Genomic DNA, 27,359 nt, shown 5'->3' with positions numbered 1-27,359 from the left:
GAGGGCGGCTCCTGGCGCATCGGGGATCCGAACCACCGCACCCACCTCCATTACCGAGCACTGCTGTTGGAGGTGGCCCGGCTCCCCGCAGCGCCAGCAAACCGGCCCGGGCTTCCTCTCTGCACTGGTGCTCTGGGGCTCACTCACCTGAGGGGGGGGAGAGACAGACACAGAAGGGAGAAACGGGAGGGCACTGCGGGTGCGGCAAGCTGGCTGGGGTGGGGCCAGCCCCCACCTCCGCGGTGGGGGAACGGGGCGAGGAGGAGACCCAGGAGGAGAGGGAGAGAGAGAGGAGAAGAGGTTGTCTGCTGTCCTGCCGTCGGGACAGCCGCCAAATGGTCCTCTGCCAGCTCGATTGCCTGATCCAGCGACGCCGGTTGGTGGCACTGGACCCAATCTGCAGCTCCGGCTGGTAGATGCGCGATGAACTGCTCCAGTGCTACCTGGTCGATGATCCCCTCGGCGTCACGGTTGTCGGCCCTCAACCACTGCCCGCAGGCGTCCCGGAGTTGCTGGCCAAACGCGAACAGCTGGCCGACTTCCTCCAAGCGCAAAGCGTGGAAGCGCTGCCGTTGTTGCTCGGGGGTGCGCCCCACACTCTGGAAGACGGCCCGGCGAAGGTCCGCATAGGCCAGCCGGCGGTCGGCGGGGAGCTGTAGCGCGGCCAGCTGCGCCTCTCCCGTTAGCAGGGGGAGGAGGCGCGCCGCGCGCTGTTCCATCGGCCACCCCGAGGTCTCTGCCACCTGCTCAAAGAATGTGAGGAAGGCCTCGGGGTCGTCCTGCGGGCCCATCTTCGTCAGGGTGAAGGGGGACGGCCCCATGGCGGTGGACCCCGCCGACGCGAGGAGGTGCCGGAATGCCTGTCGTTCTTCCTGCTGAGCCAGCACCAGGGCCTCGAACCGCTGTTCCTGTTCCTTCCGGAGGGCGACTAGTGCCTGGTGCTGGCTTTGCTGGTCTGTGGCGAGGGCGTGGACCAGCTCAGCAAAAGGGGAGGACTCCATGGGGCTGTTCTGCTTCGGCGCTCCAATCCCGGGTTTCGGCACCACTGTAGCACGCGTTCTAGGTGGGTGGAGCACAGAAGCACGGCAGGCCAGTACTGAGTTCTCAATAACTCTTTTATTGTCAGCTTTTCAGCTTCTACACGTTTACTCATATACATATACACACACACGTGTTCTGGTCGGGAGAGAGCCCGCTCTGCTCTCACTCGCTTCCTTAAATAGGGCGCGGCTCCCGGGAAGACACACAAACACAGGTTAATTCACATCAGGTGTAGTGATTCTGCCACTTACCTTCCCTGACTCCGCCCTCTGGTCACAGACCGACGCTTGACCACGCCCCCACTGCCACAATTTTATAAACATACTTTCCATCCAATCTATAAAAACTTCTATGCTTGATCCAGGAGATCTGTATATACAGCTCACCGTTATATTTTTCATTTTTTCACAACATATTTCTACTGTAACACACTCCATCCAATCATCAACAGCTTCCGTCATTTTATTATTAATTTTATATTCCAAACTATTATCAACATATATTGCCACTCCCCCTCCTCTTTTGTTCTTTCTGTTGATATAATTAAGTTCATACCCGTTTAGCTCAAAATCTACTCCCATCTCATCATTGATCCAAGTTCCTGATATGGCTATTATATTGAATGGAGTATTGAACTGACTAAGATATTCCTTCATTTTATGGAAACTACCATACAGACTTCTGGTATTGAAATTAATAATTGATATCTTATTTCCTGGGTGGCACGGTGGTGTAGTGGTTAGCGCTGTCGCCTCACAGCAAGAAGGTCCTGGGTTCGAGCCCCGGGGCTGGCGAGGGCCTTTCTGTGTGGAGTTTGCATGTTCTCCCCGTGTCCGCGTGGGTTTCCTCCGGGTGCTCTGGTTTCCCCCACAGTCCAAAGACATGCAGGTTAGGTTAACTGGGGACTCTAAATTGACCGTGAGTGTGAATGGTTGTCTGTCAGCCCTGTGATGACCTGGCGACTTGTCCAGGGTGTACCCCGCCTTTCGCCTGTAGTTAGCTGGGATAGGCTCCAGCTTGCCTGCGACCCTGTAGAAGGATAAAGCGGCTAGAGATAATGAGATGAGATGAGATCTTATTTCCTTCTCTGATCGTTGCATTGTATTGATTTTCAGTGTAATACCGGCAGCTGATATTGATGTTGCTGAATCTTGATATTGAATTCCTTGAAAACAGCCACAGTCTCTTGGCAAATTAGGCAGACACAGTTGTTTCGTATTTCAGTGAAAAAATACTCCAATTTCCACTTCTCCTGGAAGCGGCAGCCCTCGCTGTCAACTTTCCTTTTTTTAGTTACAGTCACCATTTTAGAAATGGGCTGGAAAGGTTCACACAAGGGTCACGCGGCAAGAGTGCGGCCACAGGTCTGCTGCGATCTTCTGGCAAAATATAAAATAGCTTTTTTGTACGCGTGTATTTTATATTATTATTGATTTTATCACAGAGGCTGCGGGCTGGTGGAAATTTGAACACGGGCCGCAATTGGCCCCCAGGCCGGACTTTGGACATGCCTGATGTAGAGCAAAGATCAGAGGTGGACAGTAACGAAGTACACTTTTTGTGTATCTGTACTTTACTTGAGTATTTTTTTTTGGAAACTTCTGACTTTAACTTCACTACATTTGAAAGACAAATATTGTACTTTTTACTCCACTACATTTCTGTCAAGGTCCTCGTTACTATGAAGCAGCTTTGAAATTGGATGTTTTTTTCTTTTGTTTTCTAAAACGTGATTGGTTTTTTCACAGGTGACACTGAGACACTCTATCAGTAATCACTAGAGTCACATCACGTCCACAGACTGTATAAAATCAAGTTCAATTATTTCTCCGCAGTGTTATTTGAACACGATCAGTTGATGGCAGAACGGAAGGAGGCGGTTCTTCTGTGGAACGCACGCATGCACTCATGGCCCATGAACCCATGTTTCAGTTTTCTGAAAGGATTAAAGATTCGTTTCGTTTTAAATGTTTGCTGAAAACAAACCACATCACGGCCTACAAAAACTCGCCGTCCGACCTGCGGAAGAATATTGAGGTATACAAATGTTTTATTCCAAGAGAAAGCTTGCAATGAAGTTGTCTGTGCTTTTAATGCTAGCGATAATGTTGCAATAGCTATGCAGTCTGGTTAGTCAAATGACTTTCTATGGATTTTCCTGCCAAGTTGTCATTGCCTTGTCCACGGCTAACGTTAACACATAGCTAGTTAACTTGGACACTGTTAGTTAGCATGTAAAAACGGAGTTACGCTAAGATGAATAACATTAACTTATCTGAAGTCCTTTCAGAAATATGTTTTAGCATAATCTTGCCAAATAAACAGAATGTAGAAATCTTTCTTTTCTAGTAGCATTAGCTACCCAATATGATTTCGAGTTTGCTATGTTATCAACGTTAAACCACCATGATTCTACAGCACGTGTTCATTTTGTGAATTCACATTTCTGTCTTTGGTAACAGCATTAGGTTTTGTAAGCATTGTGGCAATAATACAACGATGTGTTGACAGAAAATGTACTTTTAATACTGAAGTATTTTTAAAAGCAAGTACTTCAGTACTTTAACTTAAGTAAAAAATTTGACTGGACAACTTTCACTTGTATTGGAGTAACATTTGTCCAGTGCAGGGGCGATTTCTCAGAGACAACAAGGGAAGCCGAGCTTCCCCTAAAATTCTCTCCCCAAACTGCGGCGTCTACGACGTTGAATTCTCATTAAAACAATAACTTGCATAACATAATATATGCCCAAGATTGTATTTATGTTCATAACTATCCTGTAACTTATTTGAGTGATGTCTGACAAACTTGCAGCTCGCTACGAGAATCACCTTTACTGCCAGGCTGTAACCTTTCTTATTTCAATGGGCTCTATGCACAGGCAGCAGTGTTGCCAGATTGGGCGGTTTTAAGTGCATTTTGGCGGGTTTTGAACATATTTTGGGATGGAAAACATCAGCAGTATCTGGCAACACTGATCGGCAGCCGGGTATCCGTTTCAGTCTATGAGACGGCTCTGAACAGCCAATTTTGGCTAGTTGTTATTGGTTAAAATCAACAAAATCGTCACTTCCAGGGAAGCCGGGCTTCTCTGGGACTAAACGAGACAGTGGGAGGGACAAGAAGCCGGGCTGATAAAGGATTATTGGAGGTAGTGTTTGAAAGACATGAGGAGGGCGGTACTTCGGCGAGGAACACGGAAGCATGATCAGTCAGTCTCTAGCGGATGTCGAGAAAGTGTAGTCGTGTGCCAAAGTGCTGTCCGAATTTCTTTTCATATAAACGTTTCTTCTCATTGATGTCTCTGTACATTACTCTGTAAATAAATGTAAATATTACTCGTTGTGCTCCGTTAACTTTCATCCATCCTATCAGTTTGATCATTCGTGAATTCACTCGTTTATTTCATTTGTAGTTCAATCTGGTTGTAGGCTAGCTTGAGCCTTATTGGGATCTGCAGTGCTAGCTGCTAACAGAAATTGGTGAAGTCTCTGGAAAGCACAACCAGCTGGTATGACAGGGTCACAGACCATTTTCTGGAAAAGGAGCGTAGGGCAGAATTTGTGTATAAATAGTGTTCATGTTCATGAATCTGAAGTGTGTATATTGTTCAGTAATGTTAAGAGAATGGTGGGCTCTGTGTTATAGGTTATACCTGGGTATAATATTCAAGGTTCTGTGTGTTGCATAGCCTACCTGGTTATGAATTTCCAGACTGTGTTGCAGAAGATGTTCAAGGATGTGCTGCACAGCTGGGTGTTGTGTTAAAGACTCTGTGTTGCATATCAGGGTATGATGTTCAAGGCTCTTCGTTGAATAGCCAGTGATTTTTGGATGTTTGATATTTTTGATTAAGGATATGAGGCACTATCCTGGCAAGCCAGACTATAACATGAAATGTACAAGCAAAAATACTTTCTGCCACTAGGTAGGGTTGTCTAGTTCACTATGCTAATGGGGCACACCTTTCTATGCTTTGATATCCGGCCTACAGGTTTTACGATGAATGCGTAAAATGGGCTTCCCCTGTTTTAAAAACCAGAAGCCGCCACTGCAGCTGTGCAACACATCCTTGAACATCATCTGCAACACAGTCTGGAAATTCATAACCAGGTAGGCTATGCAACACACAGAACCTTGAATATTATACCCAGGTATAACCTATAACACAGAGCCCACCATTCTCTTAACATTACTGAAGTGTGTATATACTTCAGATTCATGAACATGAACACTATTTATACACAGATTCTGCCCTCCGCTCCTTTTCCAGAAAATGGTCTGTGACCCTGTCATACCAGCTGGTTGTGCTTTCCAGAGACTTTACCAATTTCTGTTAGCAGCTAGCACTGCAGATCCCAATAAGGCTCAAGCTAGCCTACAACCAGATTGAACTACAAATGAAATAAACGAGTGAATTCACGAATGATCAAACTGATAGAATGGATGAAAGTTAACGGAGCACAACGAGTAATATTTACATTTATTTACAGAGTAATATACAGAGACATCAATGAGAAGAAACGTTTGTATGAAAAGAAATTCGGACAGCACTTTGGCACACGACTACACTTTCTCGACATCCGCTAGAGACTGACTGATCATGCTTCCGTGTTCCTCGCCGAAGTACCGCCCTCCTAATGTCTTTCAAACACTATCTCCAATAATCCTTTATCAGCCCGGCTTCTTGTCCCTCCCACTGTCTCGTTTAGTCCCAGAGAAGCCCGGCTTCCCTGGAAGTGACGATTTTGTTGATTTTAACCAATAACAACTAGCCAAAATTGGCTGTTCAGAGCCGTCTCGTAGACTGCAATAGATACCCGGCTGCCGATCAGTGTTGCCAGATACTGCTGACGTTTTCCACCCCAAAATATGTTCAAAACCCACCAAAATGCACTTAAAACTGCCCAATCTGGCAACACTGCTGCCTGTCCATAGAGCCCATTGAAATAAGAAAGGTTACAGCCTGGCAGTAAAGGTGATCCTCGTAGCGAGCTGCAAGTTCGTCAGACATCACTCAAATAAGTTACAGGATAGTTATGAACATAAATACAATCTTGGGCATATATTATGTTATGCAAGTTATTGTTTTAATGAGAATTCAACGTCGTAGACGCCGCAGTTTGGGGAGAGAATTTTAGGGGAAGCTCGGCTTCCCTTGTTGTCTCTGAGAAATTGCCCCTGCACCCATGCCACAGTGAAAGAAAGTCATACTTTGAGATCACAATTTTTTCCATTCTGATGTTTGACGTGAACATTAACTGAAGCTCTTGATTTGTATCTGCATGATTTTATGCATTGTGCTGCTGTCAGGGGACTGGCTGATCTAATAAAGTAGCCAGTGTGTGTGTGTGTGTGTGTGTGTGTGTGTATGACGTGCTTCTGTAATAAATCTCTTACACAGATTGACACATCTATGATGCATTTCCATGTTGAGATAGAACGGCTCATGCATTTCCGACATCATTGTTTCGACTGGTTGGTCAAATGACAGCAGCTCGTCCTTCAAGTTTTCCTCTATTTATATAAAATACTTATATAAGTTACATATCAATTCAGTATTTTCTAAACCTTGTAGTTTATGTAGGATGAAGCTTGCAATTTGAAGCCTTGCTGAAACAAACTTTACAAGTGTTATACGCGTCTCCTGAATGCCACTGAAGTTCATCTTCAGGAGCTCTTGCAAACATCGACTGTATACTGCCGTTGTGAGTTTAGTGATTGAACCTGAGACACAGGAGGAAGAACAGAGAAGTGTTTGTGCAATAAGCCCAGTGGATAAACTGTTTAAATACTTGGAAACTGTTGTGTGTGTGAGTTTGAGATAGCTCAAATTGCGATATTATTCAGCAAAAATTTCCTTTGGAATCTTCTTCTTCTTCTTGACTAACAGTTTAATCCTGATCAGGTGGTGGTGGATCCAGAGCCTATCCCTATTCCCAAGAACACTGGGCATGAGCCAAGAATACATCCTGGATGGTACACCAGTCTGTTGTACGGCACCATGCGCCCGCACACACACATTCACATCCAGGCGCAATTTAATGTAGCAAGACCACCTACCAGCATGTTTTGAGGAGGTGGGAGGAAATCAGAGAACCTGGAGGAAAACATACATGAACATGAGAGAACATGGGGAACTTGGGACCATGCACCTTTTCTTCCTGAATATTATTATCTTCACACACACTATCTGGTCATTTTTGTTACTTCTGTTAAAGGGGAACAGAGGGCAATATATAGAGTAAATATAACAGTAAAACACACATTAACGAACCTTATTCAAGACTTACAAAAGTTTTTTGTTCTAAGGTTGGAAAGTTATAGTGTTTTGAAAGTAGCTCGAGCAAACTATTTCCGCAGTTTGAACAGCCCGCCATGATATTAATTTTATCCAATCAGAATGCACGTTCATTTTCTCTGCGTAACACTCATGACGTATGTATGTGCCCAGTTGTGTTGGCTCATTGAGGTTGGGAATAGCACGTGTGAATCGGAAAGTAGGATGACTTGTAAGTGATCGGCTACACAGTGTGTTGCTTTCGGGTGTAATAACAGGACCGATGGAAAGCATAACGATCCTCCAGACGTGTCTTTTCACTCGTTTCCGCTGAAAAACACCAAGCGAGTTCGAGCTTTCTTCTCTTCTTTCGTCATCACCGGAGTCGAGAGTACCTCTCCTAGGTTCAAACTGGTACCCTTCTAAGCCATAGCCTGCTTGCAGTGTGTCTTGCGGGATCTCTTCGTATGATTCGACAGAGCTGTGGCTTTCACTTGATGCGCCCGACGCCATGATTACACGCTTCTCTCCTAGTGCAGTGGGTAGGGCTGACGTCACGGTCTTTTAAAAATGGCGACTCTTGTGCCGTTTAGCGTACCGACTATTATATTTACAATTACCAAGATATTTCGTTGTTTTCTAGTATATAAATTTGATAGAATACTTAAGAATACGTTACTTTGTCACATCAGCAACTGTATATATTATATTTGGTACCCCTTTAAAGACCGAACATATATAAGCCTAACATACTAAATATCCCTAATCATCCTGTCTATCTATCAGTCAATCTAAGATAACCAGAATTGGTTTTAAGGGTGTGCAAACTTTTGCACTCCCTTTTCTATTTCCTTGCCAACTGTATTTCTAGTATTATCCAAAATCAAATGTCATTTAAATAAGACTCTTTCTCTGTGAGAATTTTACATATATTATTTAATATTTAGACTATTCAGGGCAACAGCCTTTTGTACAGCACAATTTGCATAATTTATCAATACCGTTTGTGTACAACCACAAAAACCATGACATAAGATTTTTTTGTTTGTTTTTCAGTTTACATTGAGTGGAAAACCAGACAGATTATACAAGCATATCTTTGTACAGTCAGCATACGTCTTTCGATAATAATTTCAGTGATTTTTCCTCCACTGTCACATCGTCTTTCTTATTGTAGAGCAGAATCTGGACACAAAAATAATATGAACGAACCACCAACAAAACATGCAACATCCAAAGTCAGTACATCACAGGTGTCCTGATACTACCAGCGTGAACAGGGTCAAGTTTCTCAGCACAGTTTAATCCTGTGTCTGTTGTGCAGGTCGGGTCGGGTCGGGTCGGGTCGGTCATAGGCAAGCGTGGAGATTATCCTTCCACTTAGCACGTGTTCAAGAGTGTCAAGAGAGTCTCTCTCACGCCACTGTTTGCTGTCACACATGCTGGAAAATTAACAAAAGATCCTATGTGTATAAAAGAAAGCTTGTTTTATTTACAGGATAAGAAATACTCTATTTTTTTTATTTTTTATTTTTACTATGTCATTGGTGGAGTGGGGAAAACATGCATTGAATCTTCAAAGCAGGAGCATGATTAGATATGAATATGGATAAATATTTGGATCGAGAAAAACATATGCATGGACTATTGTTCATAGGAGCAGTTGGTGCATGACATGTTTGTACAGGAACGTTATAAAAATATTTCATACGTGACATGGGCGATAAACTCAGCTAACTGACGTGAATAGGTTTAAATGTAAAACGGGCTCACGAGACCTTTGTAAACATACAATGTACATCACCCACCACACGACATGTCAATATTTATGTTAAGGTATGTACATCCGATCTTTCCTGGAAACTAGCTCTTGGATGGAATGTAAAGGTTCGATGTGTTATCTTTATATTAGTGCAGCATAACATAACATAAATCTCATAGCTGTAAAATATTGAATAATCAGGCGTTAAATAAAAAAAAAAAAATAAACCAAAGCAAAAAAAGCATACATAAAAGCATAGAAAAATATAAAAAAGAGTTCTTTTTCATAATGCTTTCTCTGACACATAAATAGTTGATATACCAGATGTATTTAGGTTGCATAGAATCGCTTACATCCTGTGGATATGGCCAAAGTGTGGCACAGATTAAAAGTTCCCCATAATCAGGCTTTCGTATTTGTATTCCTGGACCAAATAGACTGATGAGTCTGGTTTTGATATATCCAGGGTAATGACTATAATGACTATGGCATCCACTATTCAAGACTGTGAAAGGTGAAGCGGTTTAATTAAAAAACAAAACAAAACCTGACACATGGCACATTATGTAAGTGCACACTTCTGCATTCAGAGTATGGCAACAGAGTTTTAGAAAATAATAAAGACACAGAGTTTAACTTGCTTAATATCCAGTGAACGAAACAGACCCACTTCTTATCTTGACTCGACTTGCGTAAGCGTTTGACAAGCGCAACCTTTCAAGACGGATTTACTTGATGAACTATTTCATATTAATCTCATTATTTAAACATGTTGAATCATATTGTAACAATAATAGATTTCATTATTAGACACCAGAGAGCTTTTTATTCCTGAACTTTTGACTCTCAACTCTTTTTTTTTTAATTATAATTATTGTACGATTAATTCGTATAGCTGTTAGAATCAACTTGCTATTATTTATAGACTTGTATTTGAGTCGTTTATATTTGGATTAAACACATTCAATTCAACTGACCAGTCAAACAGACGACTAACTATCAAAACACAATAATAAATCTAACTTTAATAACGATGCACGTAGCGCTGAGTCGGCTATCAGCCGTGTACGACGAGATTTCATGGAGTAACTGTTTTATTCTATCAACATTCACTGGATTTTGAGAAACAGAGCATTTTTCTTTTTCTTTTTTGCAAATTCGATAAATAAAAACTTTATACAAAACGTCCGACAAAATCATTTCTGCTTAGAGTGTAAACAAACTGGCGAAATGACAGGAGCAATTTGTGAAAAATGCTATAATAATAATAATTATTATTATTATTGAAAAATAAAAAAGATACGGGGCGGCACGGTGGTGTAGTGGTTAGTGCTGTCGCCTCACAGAAAGAAGGTCCGGGTTCGAGCCCCGGGGCCGGCGAGGGCCTTTCTGTGTGGAGTTTGCATGTTCTCCCCGTGTCCGCGTGGGTTTCCTCCGGGTGCTCCGGTTTCCCCCACAGTCCAAAGACATGCAGGTTAGGTTAACTGGTGACTCTAAATTGACCGTAGGTGTGAATGGTTGTCTGTGTCTATGTGTCAGCCCTGTGATGACCTGGCGACTTGTCCAGGGTGTACCCCGCCTTTCGCCCGTAGTCAGCTGGGATAGGCTCCAGCTTGCCTGCGACCCTGTAGAAGGATAAAGCGGCTAGAGATAATGAGATGAGATGAAAAAAGATACGTTCTTCATTCCATATTTTGTTGCTTTTTTTTTTCTTTTTGGGGTTTTGTTTTCGAGCAGAGTTTTTATTTCGTCCTCGGTTGCTTCAGCAACACGCTCGGCCATTTTGCTTTTCTCTACTCACGGTATATAAGCTGATAGCCTAGTAGTAGAGTAGCCAATCAGAGCGTGCGACTGCTCATATCCAGTGAATGTGGATAGAATATAAAACAATCGCCGATCCCTTGCTATGCTTCACTTTAAGAACCATGGCTTAAAAGGACCAAGCAAGACTGTTTTGAGGATTTTTTTTCCCTTCGACCTTTCAAACATACAACCTACAGTATATGTTGTACCTAAGCGCTTTATTTTTAAGATAGCTCACCATATTCAGTGGGAATTTTGATTAGGGAAATAGGGTTAATAGAAATAGCATGGCATGACAACACTTGCTTGGGAAAACTGCTTATCTGCAAATCTCTAAATAATCTTACCTTATGGAACATTACATTCAAGACATGCTAAGGACAAAGTGCAGAACGTCTATGAGAACAGTGACAAGTTTTACCTGAATGTTTGTATCCTTCTATGGCAACATTCATCTACAGAAATAAAGATAGGAGCCGATAAGAAATCTGATCTGTCCGATTCTGCGTGTAAGTTCTTTATTTATTTTACGTAAGTGACGCAAAAGATCTTTCTCTGGTACATCATACGGTAATTCAGACTTCAAACCAGACCAGCCCCATCTCCACAGAACGGTTCGTTTCTAAAAGAGTGGTCTACCTCCAAATGAACCAAATTCAGATCGAATATCACGAGAGCATCAGTGCTATTTCTGTGCAAGGAAATAGGAGTAGATACAAGCCAAATGCATTTCTACAACACCACGTAAATCAGGTTTCGGCTATTTATATCTATAAAATATTTCAAAATATAGTTTGAATCCACTAATATGATCCCTTCTTCCAACACGTTATAACATCTGAGAGAGAGCGAGAGAGAGAGAGAGAGAGAACAAAGTGATACTGTAAATATGACTCTAATAATGGCTCTAAATCTATCATACAAAAATAATATCATAATAGTTTATCTACCTTCTGCAAACAATCATAATTAAATCCTTCTAAGAGTGAAACTTAGAGTTTATTGATATATCATTTCTCTATATGTGCTGCTCCAGAACCTGAACTTGGCAGTGAGATGTCAAAAATAAATAAATAAAAATGCAATGCAAGAAGAATTAACATAACAGATTCATTTCCATCCTGTCTTTTGTGTCCTGGTGACTATTTATGTTCACACACACACGTGAGTGAGCCTTGTTGCAGAGTGTGTTTGTATATGTGTATGTGCGTGTACAGATGTGTGAAAATCAGCTCTACACTTACACAACACTTTATCCTGGTTTGCTCTACTTCCAGTTTAAGGCTAACATCAACCCCATGCGCGTCAGTGTAAATGCAGGAAACGTACATAAGCAGGACACTTCCTGTTCCATCTTCCTCATAATCTCTCAAACACATGGGATTCTCAGTGTGTTAACTTCTTTACTTCATTCTGGTGTGTGTGTGTGTGTGTGTGTATATGTTTGTGTCTGTGTGTCTGTGAATGTGGGGGTGAATCTACAGTGTTCTGTTCCGTTTCCTCTAGGATTGGATCTGTGCTGTGGTGGCCAGCAGCTTGTGCCAGCTAACCACTCGCTTCCGTAGGTCCACCTTGTCCAGCCACACGTAGGCCTCACCGATCAGAGTCTTCTTCACAAACTTGCCTCCATTTGAGACCAGGAAGAGCTGTATGGGAAAAAAAACAGATAAGGGGAACTGATAAGGCTCTTGTGTTCTGTTCACTACTATAGTGCTCAATAGCCAAGTAGGCAGAACATGTCTCTGGAGCTACATTCACTGCGATCTGATGCCATCAGTGTTGCACATCCTACTCCTCCAAGTTGAAAGCTTCATCCAGATACACTAGTCATTAAATCTATTGTGGACCTTGCAGTACTGTATTAGTAATTATGGCATTTAGTTTTAATTCCCCAAAGTATTTTAACTTTAATAATTAGTAAGTATGGAAAGTGACACAGTTTTCTCTGCTGGAAAACGGTGGAGCGCTCCCTCTGGGTTGGGACTGAGTTGCTGCCCCAAGTGAAGGAGTTCAAGTATCTCGGGGTCTTGTTCACGAGTGATGGCAAAATGGAGCATGAGATGGACAGGGGGATTGGTGCAGCATCAGCAGTTATGTGGGCGTTGTACCAGTCCGTCTTGGTGAAGAGGGAGCTGAGCCAGAAGGCAAAGCTTTAGATTTACCAGTCAATCTACAGTGGTGCTTGAAAGTTTGTGAACCCTTTAGAATTTTCTATATTTCTGCATAAATATGATCTAAAACATCATCAGATTTTCACACAAGTCCTAAAAGTAGATAAAGAGAACCCAGTTAAACAAATGAGACAAAAATATTATACTTGGTCATTTATTTATTGAGGAAAATGATCCAATATTACATATCTGTGAGTGGCAAAAGTATGTGAACCTTTGCTTTCAGTATCTGGTGTGACCCTCTTGTGCAGCAATAACTGCAACTCAACATTCCCCGTAACTGTCGATCAGTCCTGCACACCGGCTTGGAGGAATTTTAGCCCGTTCCTCCGTACAGAACAGCTTCAACTCTGGGATGTTGGTGGGTTTCCTCACATGAACTGCTCGCTTCAGGTCCTTCCACAACATTTCGATTGGATTAAGGTCAGGACTTTGACTTGGCCATTCCAAAACATTCACTTTATTCTTCTTTAACCATTCTTTGGTAGAACGACTTGTGTGCTTAGGGTCGTTGTCTTGCTGCATGACTCACCTTCTCTTGAGATTCAGTTCATGGATAGATGTCCTGACATTTTCCTTTAGAATTCGCTGGTATAATTCAGAATTCATTGTTCCATCAATGATGGCAAGCCGTCCTGGCCCAGATGCAGCAAAACAGGCCCAAACCATGATACTACCACCACCATGTTTCACAGATGGGATAAGGTTCTTATGCTGGAATGCAGTGTTTTCCTTTCTCCAAATATAATGCTTCTCATTTAAACCAAAAATTTCTATTTTGATCTCATCCATCCACAAAACATTTTTCTAATAGCCTTCTGGCTTGTCCACATGATCTTTAGCAAACTGCAGATGAGCAACAATGTTCTTTTGGAGAGCAGTGGCTTTCTCCTTGCAACCCTGCCATGCACACCATTGTTGTTCAGTGTTCTCCTGATGATGGACTCATGAACATTAACATTAGCCAATGTGAGAGAGGCCTTCAGTTGCTTAGAAGTTACCCTAGGGTCCTTTGTGACCTCGCCGACTATTACACACCTTGCTCTTGGAGTGATCTTTGTTGGTTGACCACTCCTGGGGAGGGTAACAGTGATCTTTAATCTCCTCCATTTGTACACAATCTGTCTGACTGTGGATTGGTGGAGTCCAAACTCTTTAGAGATGATTTTGTAACCTTTTCCAGCCTGATGAGCATCAACAACGCTTTTTCTGAGGTCCTCAGAAATCTCCTTTGTTCATGCCATGATACACTTCCACAAACATGTGTTGTGAGGATCAGACTTTGATAGATCCCTGTTCTTTAAATACAACAGGGTGCCCACTCACACCTGATTATCATCCCATTGATTGAAAACACCAGACTCTAATTTCACCTTAAAATTAACTGCTAATCCTAGAGGTTCACATACTTTTGCCACTCACAGATATGTAATATTGGATCATTTTCCTCAATAAATAAATGACCAAGTATAATATTTTTGTCTCATTTGTTTAACTGGGTTCTCTTTATCTACTTTTAGGACTTGTGTGAAAATCTGATGATGTTTTGGGTCATATTTATACAGAAATATAGAAAATTCTAAAGGGTTCACAAACTTTCAAGCACCACTGTATGTTCCAACCCTCACCATTGGTCATGAGCTTTGGGTAGTGACCTAAAGGATGAGATCGTGGATACAAGCGGCTGAAATGAGCTTTCTCTGTAGGATGGCTGGGCTCAGCCTTAGAGATAGGGTGAGGAGCTCAGACATCCGGAGGGATCTCGGAGTAGAGCCGCTGTTACTTCATGTCAAAAGGAGTCAACTGAGGTGGTTCAGGCATCTGATTAGGATGCCTCCTGGGCGCCTTCCTTTGTAGGTTTTCCAGGCACGGCCAACTGGGAGAAGACCTCAGGGTAGACCCAGAACACACTGGAGAGATTATATATCTCATCTGGCCTGGGAGCACCTTGGGATCCTCCAGGAGGAACTGGAAAACGTTACTGGGGGAGAGGGACGCCTGGAATACCCTGCTTAGTCTGCGGCTACCGCGACCTGACTTTGGATAAGTGGAAGAAAATGGATGGATGGATGGATGGAACGTGACACACAAAAGTCCATCACATGATTAAATAATCAGCCAGTCCCTTGACAGCAGCACAATGCATCAAATCATGCAGATACAAATCAAGAGCTTCAGTGAATGTTCCCTTCGTCAAAGATCAGAATGGGAAAAATTGTGATCTCAAAGTGTGACTTTCTTTCACTGAGGCATGGGTGTTGGTTTGAGCCAGACGGACTGGTTTATTTGAGTATTTCAGAAACTGCTGATCTCCCGGGGTTTACACACACAACAGTCTGTAGAGTTACACAGCATGGTTCCAAAAACAAAAAAACATGGAGTGAGTTAGTGACAGTTCTATCGGTGGAAACAAACACCTTGTTGATAAGAGAGGTCAGAGGAAAATGGACAGATTGGTTCGAGCTGCCAGGAAGGATATAGCAACTCATAGCAACTCTTTACAACCGTGCTGAGCAGAAAAGCATCTCAGCATGCAACAGCAGAAGGCCACATTGGGTTCCACTCCTGTAGCCAAGAACAGGAATCTTAGACTCAAGAACAAGTTCCTATTAAAGTGGCCGGTGAGTGTATTAGAGACAGTCATAATGCTTCACATTAACATGATTTTATGTGATATTACTGAGCACATTATTTAATATGGCTAAACCACCGGACTGGATTAAGCATTATTACACCTCTGTACTGATTAAGTCAAGTCAATTTTATTTGTATAGTGCTTTTAACAGTAGACTTAATCACAAAGCAACTTTACAGAAAAATATCAATTTTAAACATATGACTTTATCCCTAATGAGCAAGCCTGAGGTGACGGTGGTAAGGAGACGACATGAGGAAGAAACCTTGAGTGAAACCAGACTCAAAAGGGAACCCATCCTCATCTGGCTGATGACGATTTGGGTGATTCCAGGGAGCGTAATCAATATTTTGACACTTTTGAAATGTGGAAAAGTTCAAGGAGGGTGAATAAATGTGCAAGGCACAATAAGTACCACGAACAACGTAACAGACTTTTGTCTCCTTTCATTGTTAGTTGTTTTGTTAATGAAGCAAATGAGTAAAAAAAAATAAATAAAAATCAACACTTTCATGAATGAAGCCACAATGTCCAACATGAACCAGCATCTTGATGCAAATATTTCCGGTTTTTAAATTGAAAAATGTAGAAATAAGGCTGAAACGCCAGTTCCAGTATTTACAGAGTTACAATTCTCAACATTGGAGGATATCAGCTTGACGACATGCTGTTTATTTTTAATCTATTTCTAGTCATAGGTTGAAAAGACAGTAGTTAATGCAGGTGTGTTTCATTAATACTTAAACAAATGTTAATATTTGTATTACCATCCGTCTTACTTTGAAAACATTGTGTATGGTTGACGTTCATGGTGTGTGAATATTAACTAAAGGGACCCTCAATGTATTAGGGTCTTATGTAAGAATTAGAAGTCTTATGTAGCATTATTATTATTATCATTAGTTCATCCGGCCGACAGGAAATGAGCTCATGCCATCATGTGTTGTCTGTCATCCGTCTGGCGTCGTCCACATTTCACGAAAATTGCTTCTCTCTCAATTCTTCACCAATTTTTATTCTTTTTGGCAGGAAGGTAGGTCTACCTGGGGTGCATTGAGCTTCTACCCAAATTTGCATAATTGCAATTAATAATGAAGATATGGAGTAATTAAGCCTGAATGAGCAGTTTCCACATAAATAATTTCTTCTCCCTCAATTCTTCACCAATTTTTAATCTTTATGATATGAAGGTAGGGGTACCTGGGGTGCATATAACTTCCTCCCAAATTTGGGCTGGAGTAAGCTATGCCGTCATTGACGGTCTTATTATTAATCTATTTTTATGTAGCATTTTTACATTTTAGTATTACATATTATGTTAGAAATCTTTATCCATCCATCCATCCATCCATCCATCCATCCATTATCCGTAACCGCTTATCCTGTGCACGGTTGCAGGCAAGCTGAAGCCTATCCCAGCGAGAGGCGGGGTACACCCTGGACAAGTCACCAGATCATCGCAGGGCTGACACATAGAGACAAACAACCATTCACACTCACATTCACACCTACGGTCAATTTAGAGCCTCCATTTAGCCACACGTCTTTGGACTGTGGGGGAAACCGGAGCACCCGGAGGAAACCCATGCAGATACGGGGAGAACATGCAAACTCCACACAGAAAGGCCCCTGTCGGGCACTGGGCTCAAACCCAGAACCTTCTTGCTGTGAGGTGACAGTGCTAACCACTACACCACCGTGCCGCCCCCATTACTGAACATCTCATCTCATCTCATTATCTGTAGCCGCTTTATCCTGTTCTACAGGGTCGCAGGCAAGCTGGAGCCTATCCCAGCTGACTACGGGCGAAAGGCGGGGTACACCCTGGACAAGTCGCCAGGTCATCACAGGGCTGACACATAGACACAGACAACCATTCACACTCACATTCACACCTACGGTCAATTTAGAGTCACCAGTTAACCTAACCTGCATGTCTTTGGACTGTGGGGGAAACCGGAGCACCCGGAGGAAACCCATGCAGACACGGGGAGAACATGCAAACTCCACACAGAAAGGCTCCCGCCGGGCACTGGGCTCAAACCCAGAACCTTCTTGCTGTGAGGCGACAGTGCTAACCACTACACCACCGTGCCGCCCCCATTACTGAACATAATCTCTGTAATACAATTTTCATACTGGACTTTAAGTTCTCAGGAATAATTTATATAGGTCATTTTGACCTGAACAGAGCGAGGGAGGGAGCAGCTGGTAGTAACACAACCCCTGTGGTGGCCTAAAGTGCTTTAAATTAGCAATGTACCTGGAGTGGAAACTTAATTTGCTGACTCATAGCTAACCAAGCAACTGTAACTGTGCTCATCTCTCGAGCACATAGTGACTGTGAGGATGCTGTTGCCCGAACGTGCGCTTCACCTGAATGGAATGTCCTGTGGGGTTCATGCAGAAACGGAAAGTTTCGTTGAAGGACGGCTCACGGTCGTGACGACACACCCGAGTTTTCTTCTTAATGATCCTCTTCTGAGTGGCGATATTCACCACGTACAGCTTCACGTACATGTCTGTTGAAAAACACAGCAGCAGTGTGTTTTTGTGTGTTTAACCCTCATCCTACCATGCTATTTTACACCTTAATCTTACCATGTGGGGTCCGTTTGGACCCCAATACTTTTCTTTAAAATTAAAGCTTATAAAGACAAAATCCAGATAAGTTTTGTTCAGAACATCTTGTATTAATAACAGCAATACACTAAAGGGCCCAAGGCATAAAGAACACACTTAACCTTCATCCTACCAGCCAATTTTACATACACAAACTACCAGGCGGGGTCCGTATGGACCCCAGGAGGGAATACCTTGAAATCAATGCAGTAAGAACCAATTCAATGCAGCAAACAGACATAACTTTATTGAAGAACAAAATCCACTATGGCTGAATATCAATGATGTATTATAAATGCAATAACATTGCAATAATATTGCAATAACTAGCATACATGTAGCAAATTATAGCGCCACAAAAAAAATTGGCATTATATACATGATTTTTGCAGCTCATGCAGCTGTAAAACATTCTGGATTACAACTTAGGTCTTTTCTTACAGAATTTAAAACAAAAAAGTAATTGTAAAATAATTTAGGGCTTTTGTTTTGCAGCCTGTGCTTATTGCAGCAGTGGGGTCCACACGGACCCCAAGAAGGAATGCCTTGGTAGTTTCATTATGGAACATAAAAGAAATAAAAGAAGTTAACTTTCAGTGTGCTATTCAATTATAAAATGAAAGACAGATAAACTTTACTCTGGGGTCCGGTTGGACCCCAGTAACAAATTAATTATACCTTCACAATGCAAAAAGCTGATCTTCCGGTGCTTTAGTGTTTTAATTAAGACATAAATTCCGACAAATTCATAAAACGGTGAGGCAGTATGTCACATATTTTTAAAATGGCAAACAAACATATAGGTGCGGGGTCCAGATGGACCCCACTTGGTAGGATGAAGGATATATACACTTATAAATCAAGATACTTCAGTACACCAGTCAAAAGTTTGTACACCCCTGCTCATTCATACTGTAGGTTTTTCTGTATTTGGACTATTTTCTACATTGTAGAACAATACTGAAGACATCAAAACTATGAAATAACATCTGGAACATATATGGAATTTTGTGGTGAACAAAAAAGTGTTAAAAAAACCCCAAAATATGTTTCATATTTTAGATTCTTCAAAGTATCCAGCGTTTACCTTGATGATGCTTTGCACACTTTCGGCATTATCTTAACCAGCTTCATGAGGTAGTCACTTGGAACGCTTTTCAGTTAACAGCGGTGCCCCGTCAAAAGTTAATTAGTGCAATTTCTGGTCTTCTTAATACATTTGAGATCAAACAGTAAATAGTAAATCATAAAAATACAGCAAATAGTGCTATTCCACAACTGTAGTAATCCAGCTTGTGTCAAGAACCGCTCGACTAAGTAAAGAGAAACGACATCCATCATTATCATACTTTAAGACATGAAGTGTCTTTTAATAAATAAAAATAAAGAAAAAAAACACCACTGAATTAAAAGGTGTGTCTAAACTTTTGACTGGTCCTGTACAAGTCCATTACTGTATAAAAGCGTTAAAGAAACTATTTAAAACAAAGATATCTTCAAAAGTAATGAAAAAAAATTCTACATGTCAAAACAACTATACTGAGCAGTAAACAGAAAAAAACAATCATTAGAAAATTTAGTTTGTCTCAACATTTAAACCTGAATAAATTCTCTGATGTATGCTGTGTTGAAACTTTCTAAGCAAATCTGTGGTAGGTTGTCGCACAGCTTGCTACAATTCTTCTCTAATATTAATATTAATATTAATATTGCACTGTGCATTTGCACCTGAAGGGAAAAAGGTGGCTGCTAAAAGGAATGAAAGTCAGGGAGGCAGAAAGAAAAGAAGAATGGAAACATTTGGGAGAAAGACAAAGGAGAGAGAAAGAAAGAAGGAAAATGGGATGAGAAATACAGCAATAATTTGAGAAAAAAAAGAAATAATGTGAAGTAAGCAGACATAAAGAAAAAAGATAGACGTAATGAGAGAACAGGGAACAAAGAGAAGTAAGCAAGGACGAGCGTGTGGACCTGCGCTGTGTATGACAGACAGTCTATTTGAATGGGAAAATCTCAGGTTTTATATATTGTTATTCAACGAAATCGAGTCGTACAGGAGCTGATAGTTGATGAAGCACGTAGCACCGAGTCGGCTATAACCCATGCATGACAAAAGTGAGTGGAATAACTGTTTTATTCTATCCACATTCACTGGGTTTTAAGAAACAGAACATTTTTCATTTTTATCTTTTGCAAATTCAATAAATAAAAACTTTATACAAAACGTCCGACAAAATCATTTTCGCTTAGAATGTTTCGGTTACACTATTTAATACGGCAGATGTGGTTTGGAACACAGCCAAAGTGTTCGTGACTCTGAGGATGTAATTATCTAGTCTGGCTAACGCGACTTCAAAGCTCTGCGAGCATTTGGTCTGGCAAAGATATTCAGCCCAACCGTTTCCCAAAGTGCGTGGTTGACCCGCCTCCCTGAAATGCCTCAGTTTGCTACTGGTCGAAGCCAGAAAAGGCTGTGACGAAGCTTAAACCAATCACATCACTCTTTCCTCTGACGTATGTGACGTGACGGGGCTAACTGGTAGATTAAACTCTTACCGAAGCCGGTCGGGAGCAAGGCGAAAACGTCCTTCCTTTCAATAAATACCTCCAGGGCTGCTCTTTGCTCCGTTTTCAATGAGAACTTGCTCCATGTTCGTAATGTTTCTAGTGAATGAAGCGCTTCCGGTATAGATTCTGTAAACAATCTATGGCTTCCGGTCGCAGTTCTACTACGTCACTGCCTTGAACACGCCTCTACCCAGGGCCGTTGGAGATGCTCAAAGTTGATTGGCTCCCGATTTTTCGGGAGCTTGGAAGAGCTGTAGATAGCTTGCCTGGCCAGACTAAGCTCGCAACAGGCCCTCGTGTTGCGTCACGCTTAGGATGGGCGGACCCAGGCTAGTAATTATCTGCTTCCGTTATTGTCGCCTGTTCAATAATACACAAGAATAATGAGAATAAAAACTTTATTGTGCACATCAACGTCATTTTCACAGTTGCTGAGTACCAGGTAAAAGAGCAAAACCTCTCAAGCCTATCAAGAGCATGGCTTAGAACTGAGTGATGGCTGGCTAGCAACAACCAGCTGTATGTCAGTCAGCTAATGTTAATGTGGCTAGAACATTTAACAATTATTCCACGAAATCGAGTCGTACATAAGCCATGTACGACGAGACTGAGTGGAATAACTGTTTTATTCTATCCACATTCACTGGATTTTGAGAAACAGAGCATTTTTATTTTTTGCAAATTCGATAAATAAAAACTTTATACAAAACGTCCGGCAAAATCATTTTCGCTTAGAATGTAAACAAACCGGCGAAATAACAGGAGCAATTTGTGAAAAATGCTATAATAATAATAATAATAATTTTTGTCAGCCCTGTGATGACCTGGCGACTTGTCCAGGGTGTACCCCGCCTTTCACCCGTAGTCAGCTGGGATAGGCTCCAGCTTGCCTGCAACCCTGTGGAACAGGATAAAGCGGCTAGAGATAATGAGATGAGATTTTTTTTGTATTTTTTTGTATTTTTTTTGGGTTTTGTTTTCGAGTAGTTTTTATTTCATCCTTGGTTGGTTGAGCAACATGCTCCGCCATTTTGTTTTTCACTACTCACAGTATATGAGCTGATGGCCTAGTGATAGACTAGCCAATCAGAGCGCACGATTGCTCATATCCAGTGGATAGAATAAAAAAAAATAAAATTATATATGTGCAAATGCGGGCGGCATGGTGGTGTAGTGGTTAGCGCTGTCGCCTCACAGCAAGAAGGTCCTGGGTTCGAGCCCCGGGGCCAGCGAGGGCCTTTCTGTGTGGAGTTTGCATGTTCTCCCCGTGTCCGCGTGGGTTTCCTCCGGGTGCTCCGGTTTCCCCCACAGTCCAAAGACATGCAGGTTAGGTTAACTGGTGACTCTAAATTGAGCGTAGGTGTGAATGTGAGTGTGAATGGTTGTCTGTCTGTGTCTATGTGTCAGCCCTGTGATGACCTGGCGACTTGTCCAGGGTGTACCCCGCCTTTCGCCCGTAGTCAGCTGGGATAGGCTCCAGCTTGCCTGCGACCCTGTAGAAGGATAAAGCGGCTAGAGATAATGAGATGAGATGAGATGTGCAAATGCAGCCGGTACGGTGGTGTAGTGGTTAGCACTGTCGCCTCACAGCAAGAAGGTCCGGGTTCGAGCCCCGTGGCCGGCGAGGGCCTTTCTGTGCGGAGTTTGCATGTTCTCCCCGTGTCCGCGTGGGTTTCCTCCAGGTGCTCCGGTTTCCCCCACAGTCCAAAGACATGCAGGTTTGGTTAACTGGTGGCTCTAAATTGACCGTAGGTGTGAATGTGAGTGTGAATGGTTGTCTGTCTGTGTCTATGTGTCAGCCCTGTGATGACCTGGCGACTTGTCCAGAGATAATGAGATGAGAATGTGCAAATGCACAAATAGAGACCTAAATTCCTGCTGAAATGATTGCCGTGCAAATGCTGTAATAATAATATGAGTTTAATAATCTGCCCATTGCAAAAAAAAGATAATGACAATACCTGGCAGGTGGTCAGGAGTCTTAAATTTGTACGTGATGTTTCTGCACTGAAGGATCTCTAGTACCAGGTGCTCTCCTTCAGTCTTCATCTCCTTCTTCAGAGCAATCTTTATCTCCCCCATTACCTGTGTTTTACCTAAACACACACACAATGATTCAAGTGGCATGCGATAAATATTTTGTCATTCTCAGAGTCATGCGTGTCCTCTTAGGACATAAACATGGAAAGTCTTCCAAGCTATTATCTGTGAGCGTCGACCACACCTTGCATGCAAATTTGATCTGTCACAGCTGAGTTGTTAAACAATCCACCAATTAAAGCATCTAATCAAAAGCAGTGTTGTTATCGTCACAAATCCCCACTCTCTGTATTCAGTACATTTCCCAGCAAGCACAGTGCTGCTGGCGCTTATTCTTTTCACTCCATGTGGTGTTGTTTATGTTTTATCACATGCCATTGTTTTGCGATTGAGTCCCGTCTCTGCCTCTTTCCTGTAATTGGTCTGTTACCTAATGTGTGCACCTGTTCTGAGTTTAATCAGTTTGTCTATACATACAGTGGTGCTTGAAAGTTTGTGAACCCTTTAGAATTTTATATATTTCTGCATAAATATGACCTAAAACATCATCAGATTTTCACACAAGTCCTAAAAGTAGATAAAGAGAACCCAGTTAAACAAATGAGACAAAAATATTATACTTGGTCATTTATTCATTGAGGAAAATGATCCAATATTACATATCTGTGAGTGGCAAAAGTATGTGAACCTCTAGAATTAGCAGTTAATTTGAAGGTGAAATTAGAGTCAGGTGTTTTCAATCAATGGGATGACAATCAGGTGTGAGTGGGCACCCTGTTTTATTTAAAGAACAGGGATCTATCAAAGTCTGAGCTTCACAACACATGTTTGTGGAAGTGTATCATGGCACGAACAAAGGAGATTTCTGAGGACCTCAGAAAAAGCGTTGTTGATGCTCATCAGGCTGGAAAAGGTTACAAAACCATCTCTAAAGAGTTTGGACTCCACCAATCCACAGCCAGACAGATTGTGTACAAATGGAGGAAATTCAAGACCATTGTTCCTCTCCCCAGGAGTGGTCGACCAACAAAGATCACTCCAAGAGCAAGGCGTGTAATAGTCGGCGAGGTCACAAAGGACCCCAGGGTAACTTCTAAGCAACTGAAGGCCTCTCTCACATTGGCTAATGTTAATGTTCATGAGTCCACCATCAGGAGAACACTGAACAACAATGGTGTGCATGGCAGGGTTGCTAGGAGAAAGCCACTGCTCTCCAAAAAGAACATTGCTGCTCATTTGCAGTTTGCTAAAGACCACATGGACAAGCCAGAAAGCTATTGGAAAAATATTTTGTGGACGGATGCAACCAAAATAGAGCTTTTTGGTTTAAATGAGAAGCGTTATGTTTGGAGAAAAGAAAACACTGCATTCCAGCATAAGAACCTTATCCCATCTGTGAAACATGGTGGTGGTAGTATCATGGTTTGGGCCTGTTTTGCTGCATCTGGGCCAGGACGGCTTGCCATCATTGATGGAACAATGAATTCTGAATTATACCAGCGAATTCTAAAGGAAAATGTCAGGACATCTGTCCATGAACTGAATCTCAAGAGAAGATGGGTCATGCAGCAAGACAATGACCCTAAGCACACAAGTCGTTCTACCAAAGAATGGTTAAAGAAGAATAAAGTTAATGTTTTGGAATGGCCAAGTCAAAGTCCTGACCTTAATCCAATCAAAATGTTGTGGAAGGACCTGAAGCGAGCAGTTCATGTGAGGAAACCCACCAACATCCCAGAGTTGAAGCTGTTCTGTATGGAGGAATGGGCTAAAATTCCTCCAAGCCGGTGTGCAGGACTGATCAACAGTTACCATAAACGTTTAGTTGCAGTTATTGCTGCACAAGGGGGTCACACCAGATACTGAAAGCAAAGGTTCACATACTTTTGCTACTTACAGATATGTAATGTTGGATTATTTTCCTCAATAAATAAATGACTAAGTATAATATGTTTTGTCTCATTTGTTTAACTGGGTTCTCTTTATCTACTTTTAGGACTTGTGTGAAAATCTGATGATGTTTTGGGTCATATTTATGCAGAAATATAGAAAATTCTAAAGGGTTCACAGACTTTCAAGCACCACTGTACCTTGTTGTGTCCTAGTCTCATTGCAAAGTCTTTTTGTACCTTTTTGTCAGTGAAGTCTTTCGTCTATCAATTTCGATGATAAATTTTGAATTGCTTCTCAAAGCAATACACAACGTTTTAAATCCCTCGCAATATAGTCACACCTAATATACTGTGCTTTTCAACACAAAAAAACCCCACACTAACATGCCATGGCAGTGTCACTGCTGTGCCAAGAATGATGTAAGATGCTTTTCACAAGTGGTCACCAGGAACATATCGGTCAAATTGTGCACCTAAAAAGGAGCTGTACCTGATAAAAGGGCCACAGAGTATACATGCTGTCGTCATGTCTCTTTGTTTGAATAATTCAACAATAACCTGAAATGTCATCAGTGTTCAGATGAAAATAGACAGTGTGTCTGCATGTTCCCACCCACACACGCCACCTACCGCTTGTTCACACTCACGACTGCATTTTAAAATGTGGTGCTTTTATTGAATGTATAGTTTGTCGACATGTGGATGTTAATAAATTATCCAATTAAACATCAATGAGCTAAAGTGCTGAAATATTCGTAGTCACCTATCAGATTCTTGACCATCTATTGATTGCAGGCTTGTAGCACTCGAGTCTGACTTGTGCCCTAATTTTAAGGACTCGTGACTTGACTTGGACATGAGCGCTGACGACTCAGACTCGTACATTAACTGCATTCGGACTCGTAAATCCAAGACAAGGACTCAGATTTTTTCATTTTTTGTAACATGCCATAATAATTTGGCATAAGATATTTATATCTACATTAATTTTTATACTGGCGGCACGGTGGTGTAGTGGTTAGCGCTGTCGCCTCACAGCAAGAAGGTCCGGGTTCGAGCCCCGTGGCCGGCGAGGGCCTTTCTGTGCGGAGTTTGCATGTTCTCCCCGTGTCCGCGTGGGTTTCCTCCGGGTGCTCCGGTTTCCCCCACAGTCCAAAGACATGCAGGTTAGGTTAACTGGTGACTCTAAATTGACCGTAGGTGTGAATGTGAGTGTGAATGGTTGTCTGTGTCTATGTGTCAGCCCTGTGATGACCTGGCGACTTGTCCAGGGTGTACCCCACCTTTCGCCCGTAGTCAGCTGGGATAGGCTCCAGCTTGCCTGCGACCCTGTAGAACAGGATAAAGCGGCTACAGATAATGAGATGAGAATTTTTATACTAATTTTGTGCAAGAGAATGCACATTCACCTATTCATACGTCATGCTCAGGAACAAACTAACGTTAATGGCGCTAAAATGCCTGGAGAGAACGGCCCTAGGATTGTCCGCTTTGCTTCTACAGACTTCTTGTGCAGTGGGAAAAAATGCACTGCTGTGCGTTCTATATGTAGAAGAACTATCGAGGAGACGACGGGGACAACCTCGAACTTCAATCATCATTTGGTAAGACTCCACCCAGAGAAGGAAGTGACACGCTATGTTCATTGGTCTGTTGAAAGTGGGCCGGCCTTGCTTGCTGAGTGATGCACTAGCTAGTGTTAACCCTCCCTCATGTTATTTGCCCTGTTGATAGTAGGGCTTGTATTGGACTCGACTCAGAATTTTCTTTAATGACATGGACTTGAACACTGGGGACTTAAGACTGGACATGGACTTGAGGTTTAGTGACTCGACTACAATACTAATCGATTGTTTGGTGACAGTAATGAAGTGTTTCCTAACTACATTTAAATAATTAAATAATTCATTGCTTGTTTGCGTCACTTTGCATTAAGCCTACTTAGCTTATGGCAGCACGGTGGTGTAGTGGTTAGCGCTGTTGCCTCACAGCAAGAAGGTTCTGGGTTTGAGCCCAGCAGCCAACGGGGGCCTTTCTGTGTGGAGTTTGCATGTTCTCCCAGTGTCCGCGTGGGTTTCCTCCGGGTGCTCTGGTTTCCCCCACAGTCCAAAGACATGCAGATTAGGTTAACATGGAGCAGCCCTGGCCTGAGGTTGGGCTGAAGTGCCCTTGAGCAAGGCATCTAAAACCCATAACAGCTCCCCGGGTGCTGTAACATAGCTGCCCACTGCTCTGGGTATGTGTGTGCTCATTGCTCACTTGTGTGTGCATGTGTGTGTGTGTTCACTGCTTCAGATGGGTTAAATGCAGAGGTTAAATTTCACTGTGTGCTTAAGTCTGTGCTTGAGTATACGTGTGACAAATAAAGGCTTCTTGGCTTCTTTAATGAAATGAAAATATGATGATCCATAATATAACATGGTAATTATAAATCATTTCCTTACAATACGTGAATGCTATAATTACTGAATCTGAGCAAATAACAACTTTTCGAGAATTAATTTAACCAAATGAGAATGATATTTGTGCAAAATGTACTGCGTC

At 42.2% G+C, this 27,359-nt stretch overlaps 1 protein-coding gene across 1 annotated transcript in view; it reads right to left on the bottom strand.

Moving 5' to 3' along the window:
* Nucleotides 1–12,389: 12,389 nt before the first annotated feature.
* pcloa (piccolo presynaptic cytomatrix protein a) overlaps nt 12,390–27,359 on the bottom strand; it is a 152,963-nt gene continuing 137,993 nt past the window's right edge. Inside the window, exons 25-27 of the mRNA XM_060903536.1 lie at nt 22,845–22,979; nt 18,070–18,215; nt 12,390–12,533 (exon numbers count right to left, since the gene is read on the bottom strand). Of these exons, the coding sequence (XP_060759519.1) occupies nt 12,390–12,533; nt 18,070–18,215; nt 22,845–22,979 (425 nt within the window). The remainder of the gene's footprint in view (nt 12,534–18,069; nt 18,216–22,844; nt 22,980–27,359) is intronic.

This window comes from Neoarius graeffei, chromosome 21, assembly GCF_027579695.1.
Source record: "Neoarius graeffei isolate fNeoGra1 chromosome 21, fNeoGra1.pri, whole genome shotgun sequence".
In the NCBI taxonomy this organism is placed as follows: Eukaryota; Metazoa; Chordata; class Actinopteri; order Siluriformes; family Ariidae; genus Neoarius; species Neoarius graeffei.
This window is presented reverse-complemented; position numbering and strand designations above follow the sequence as displayed.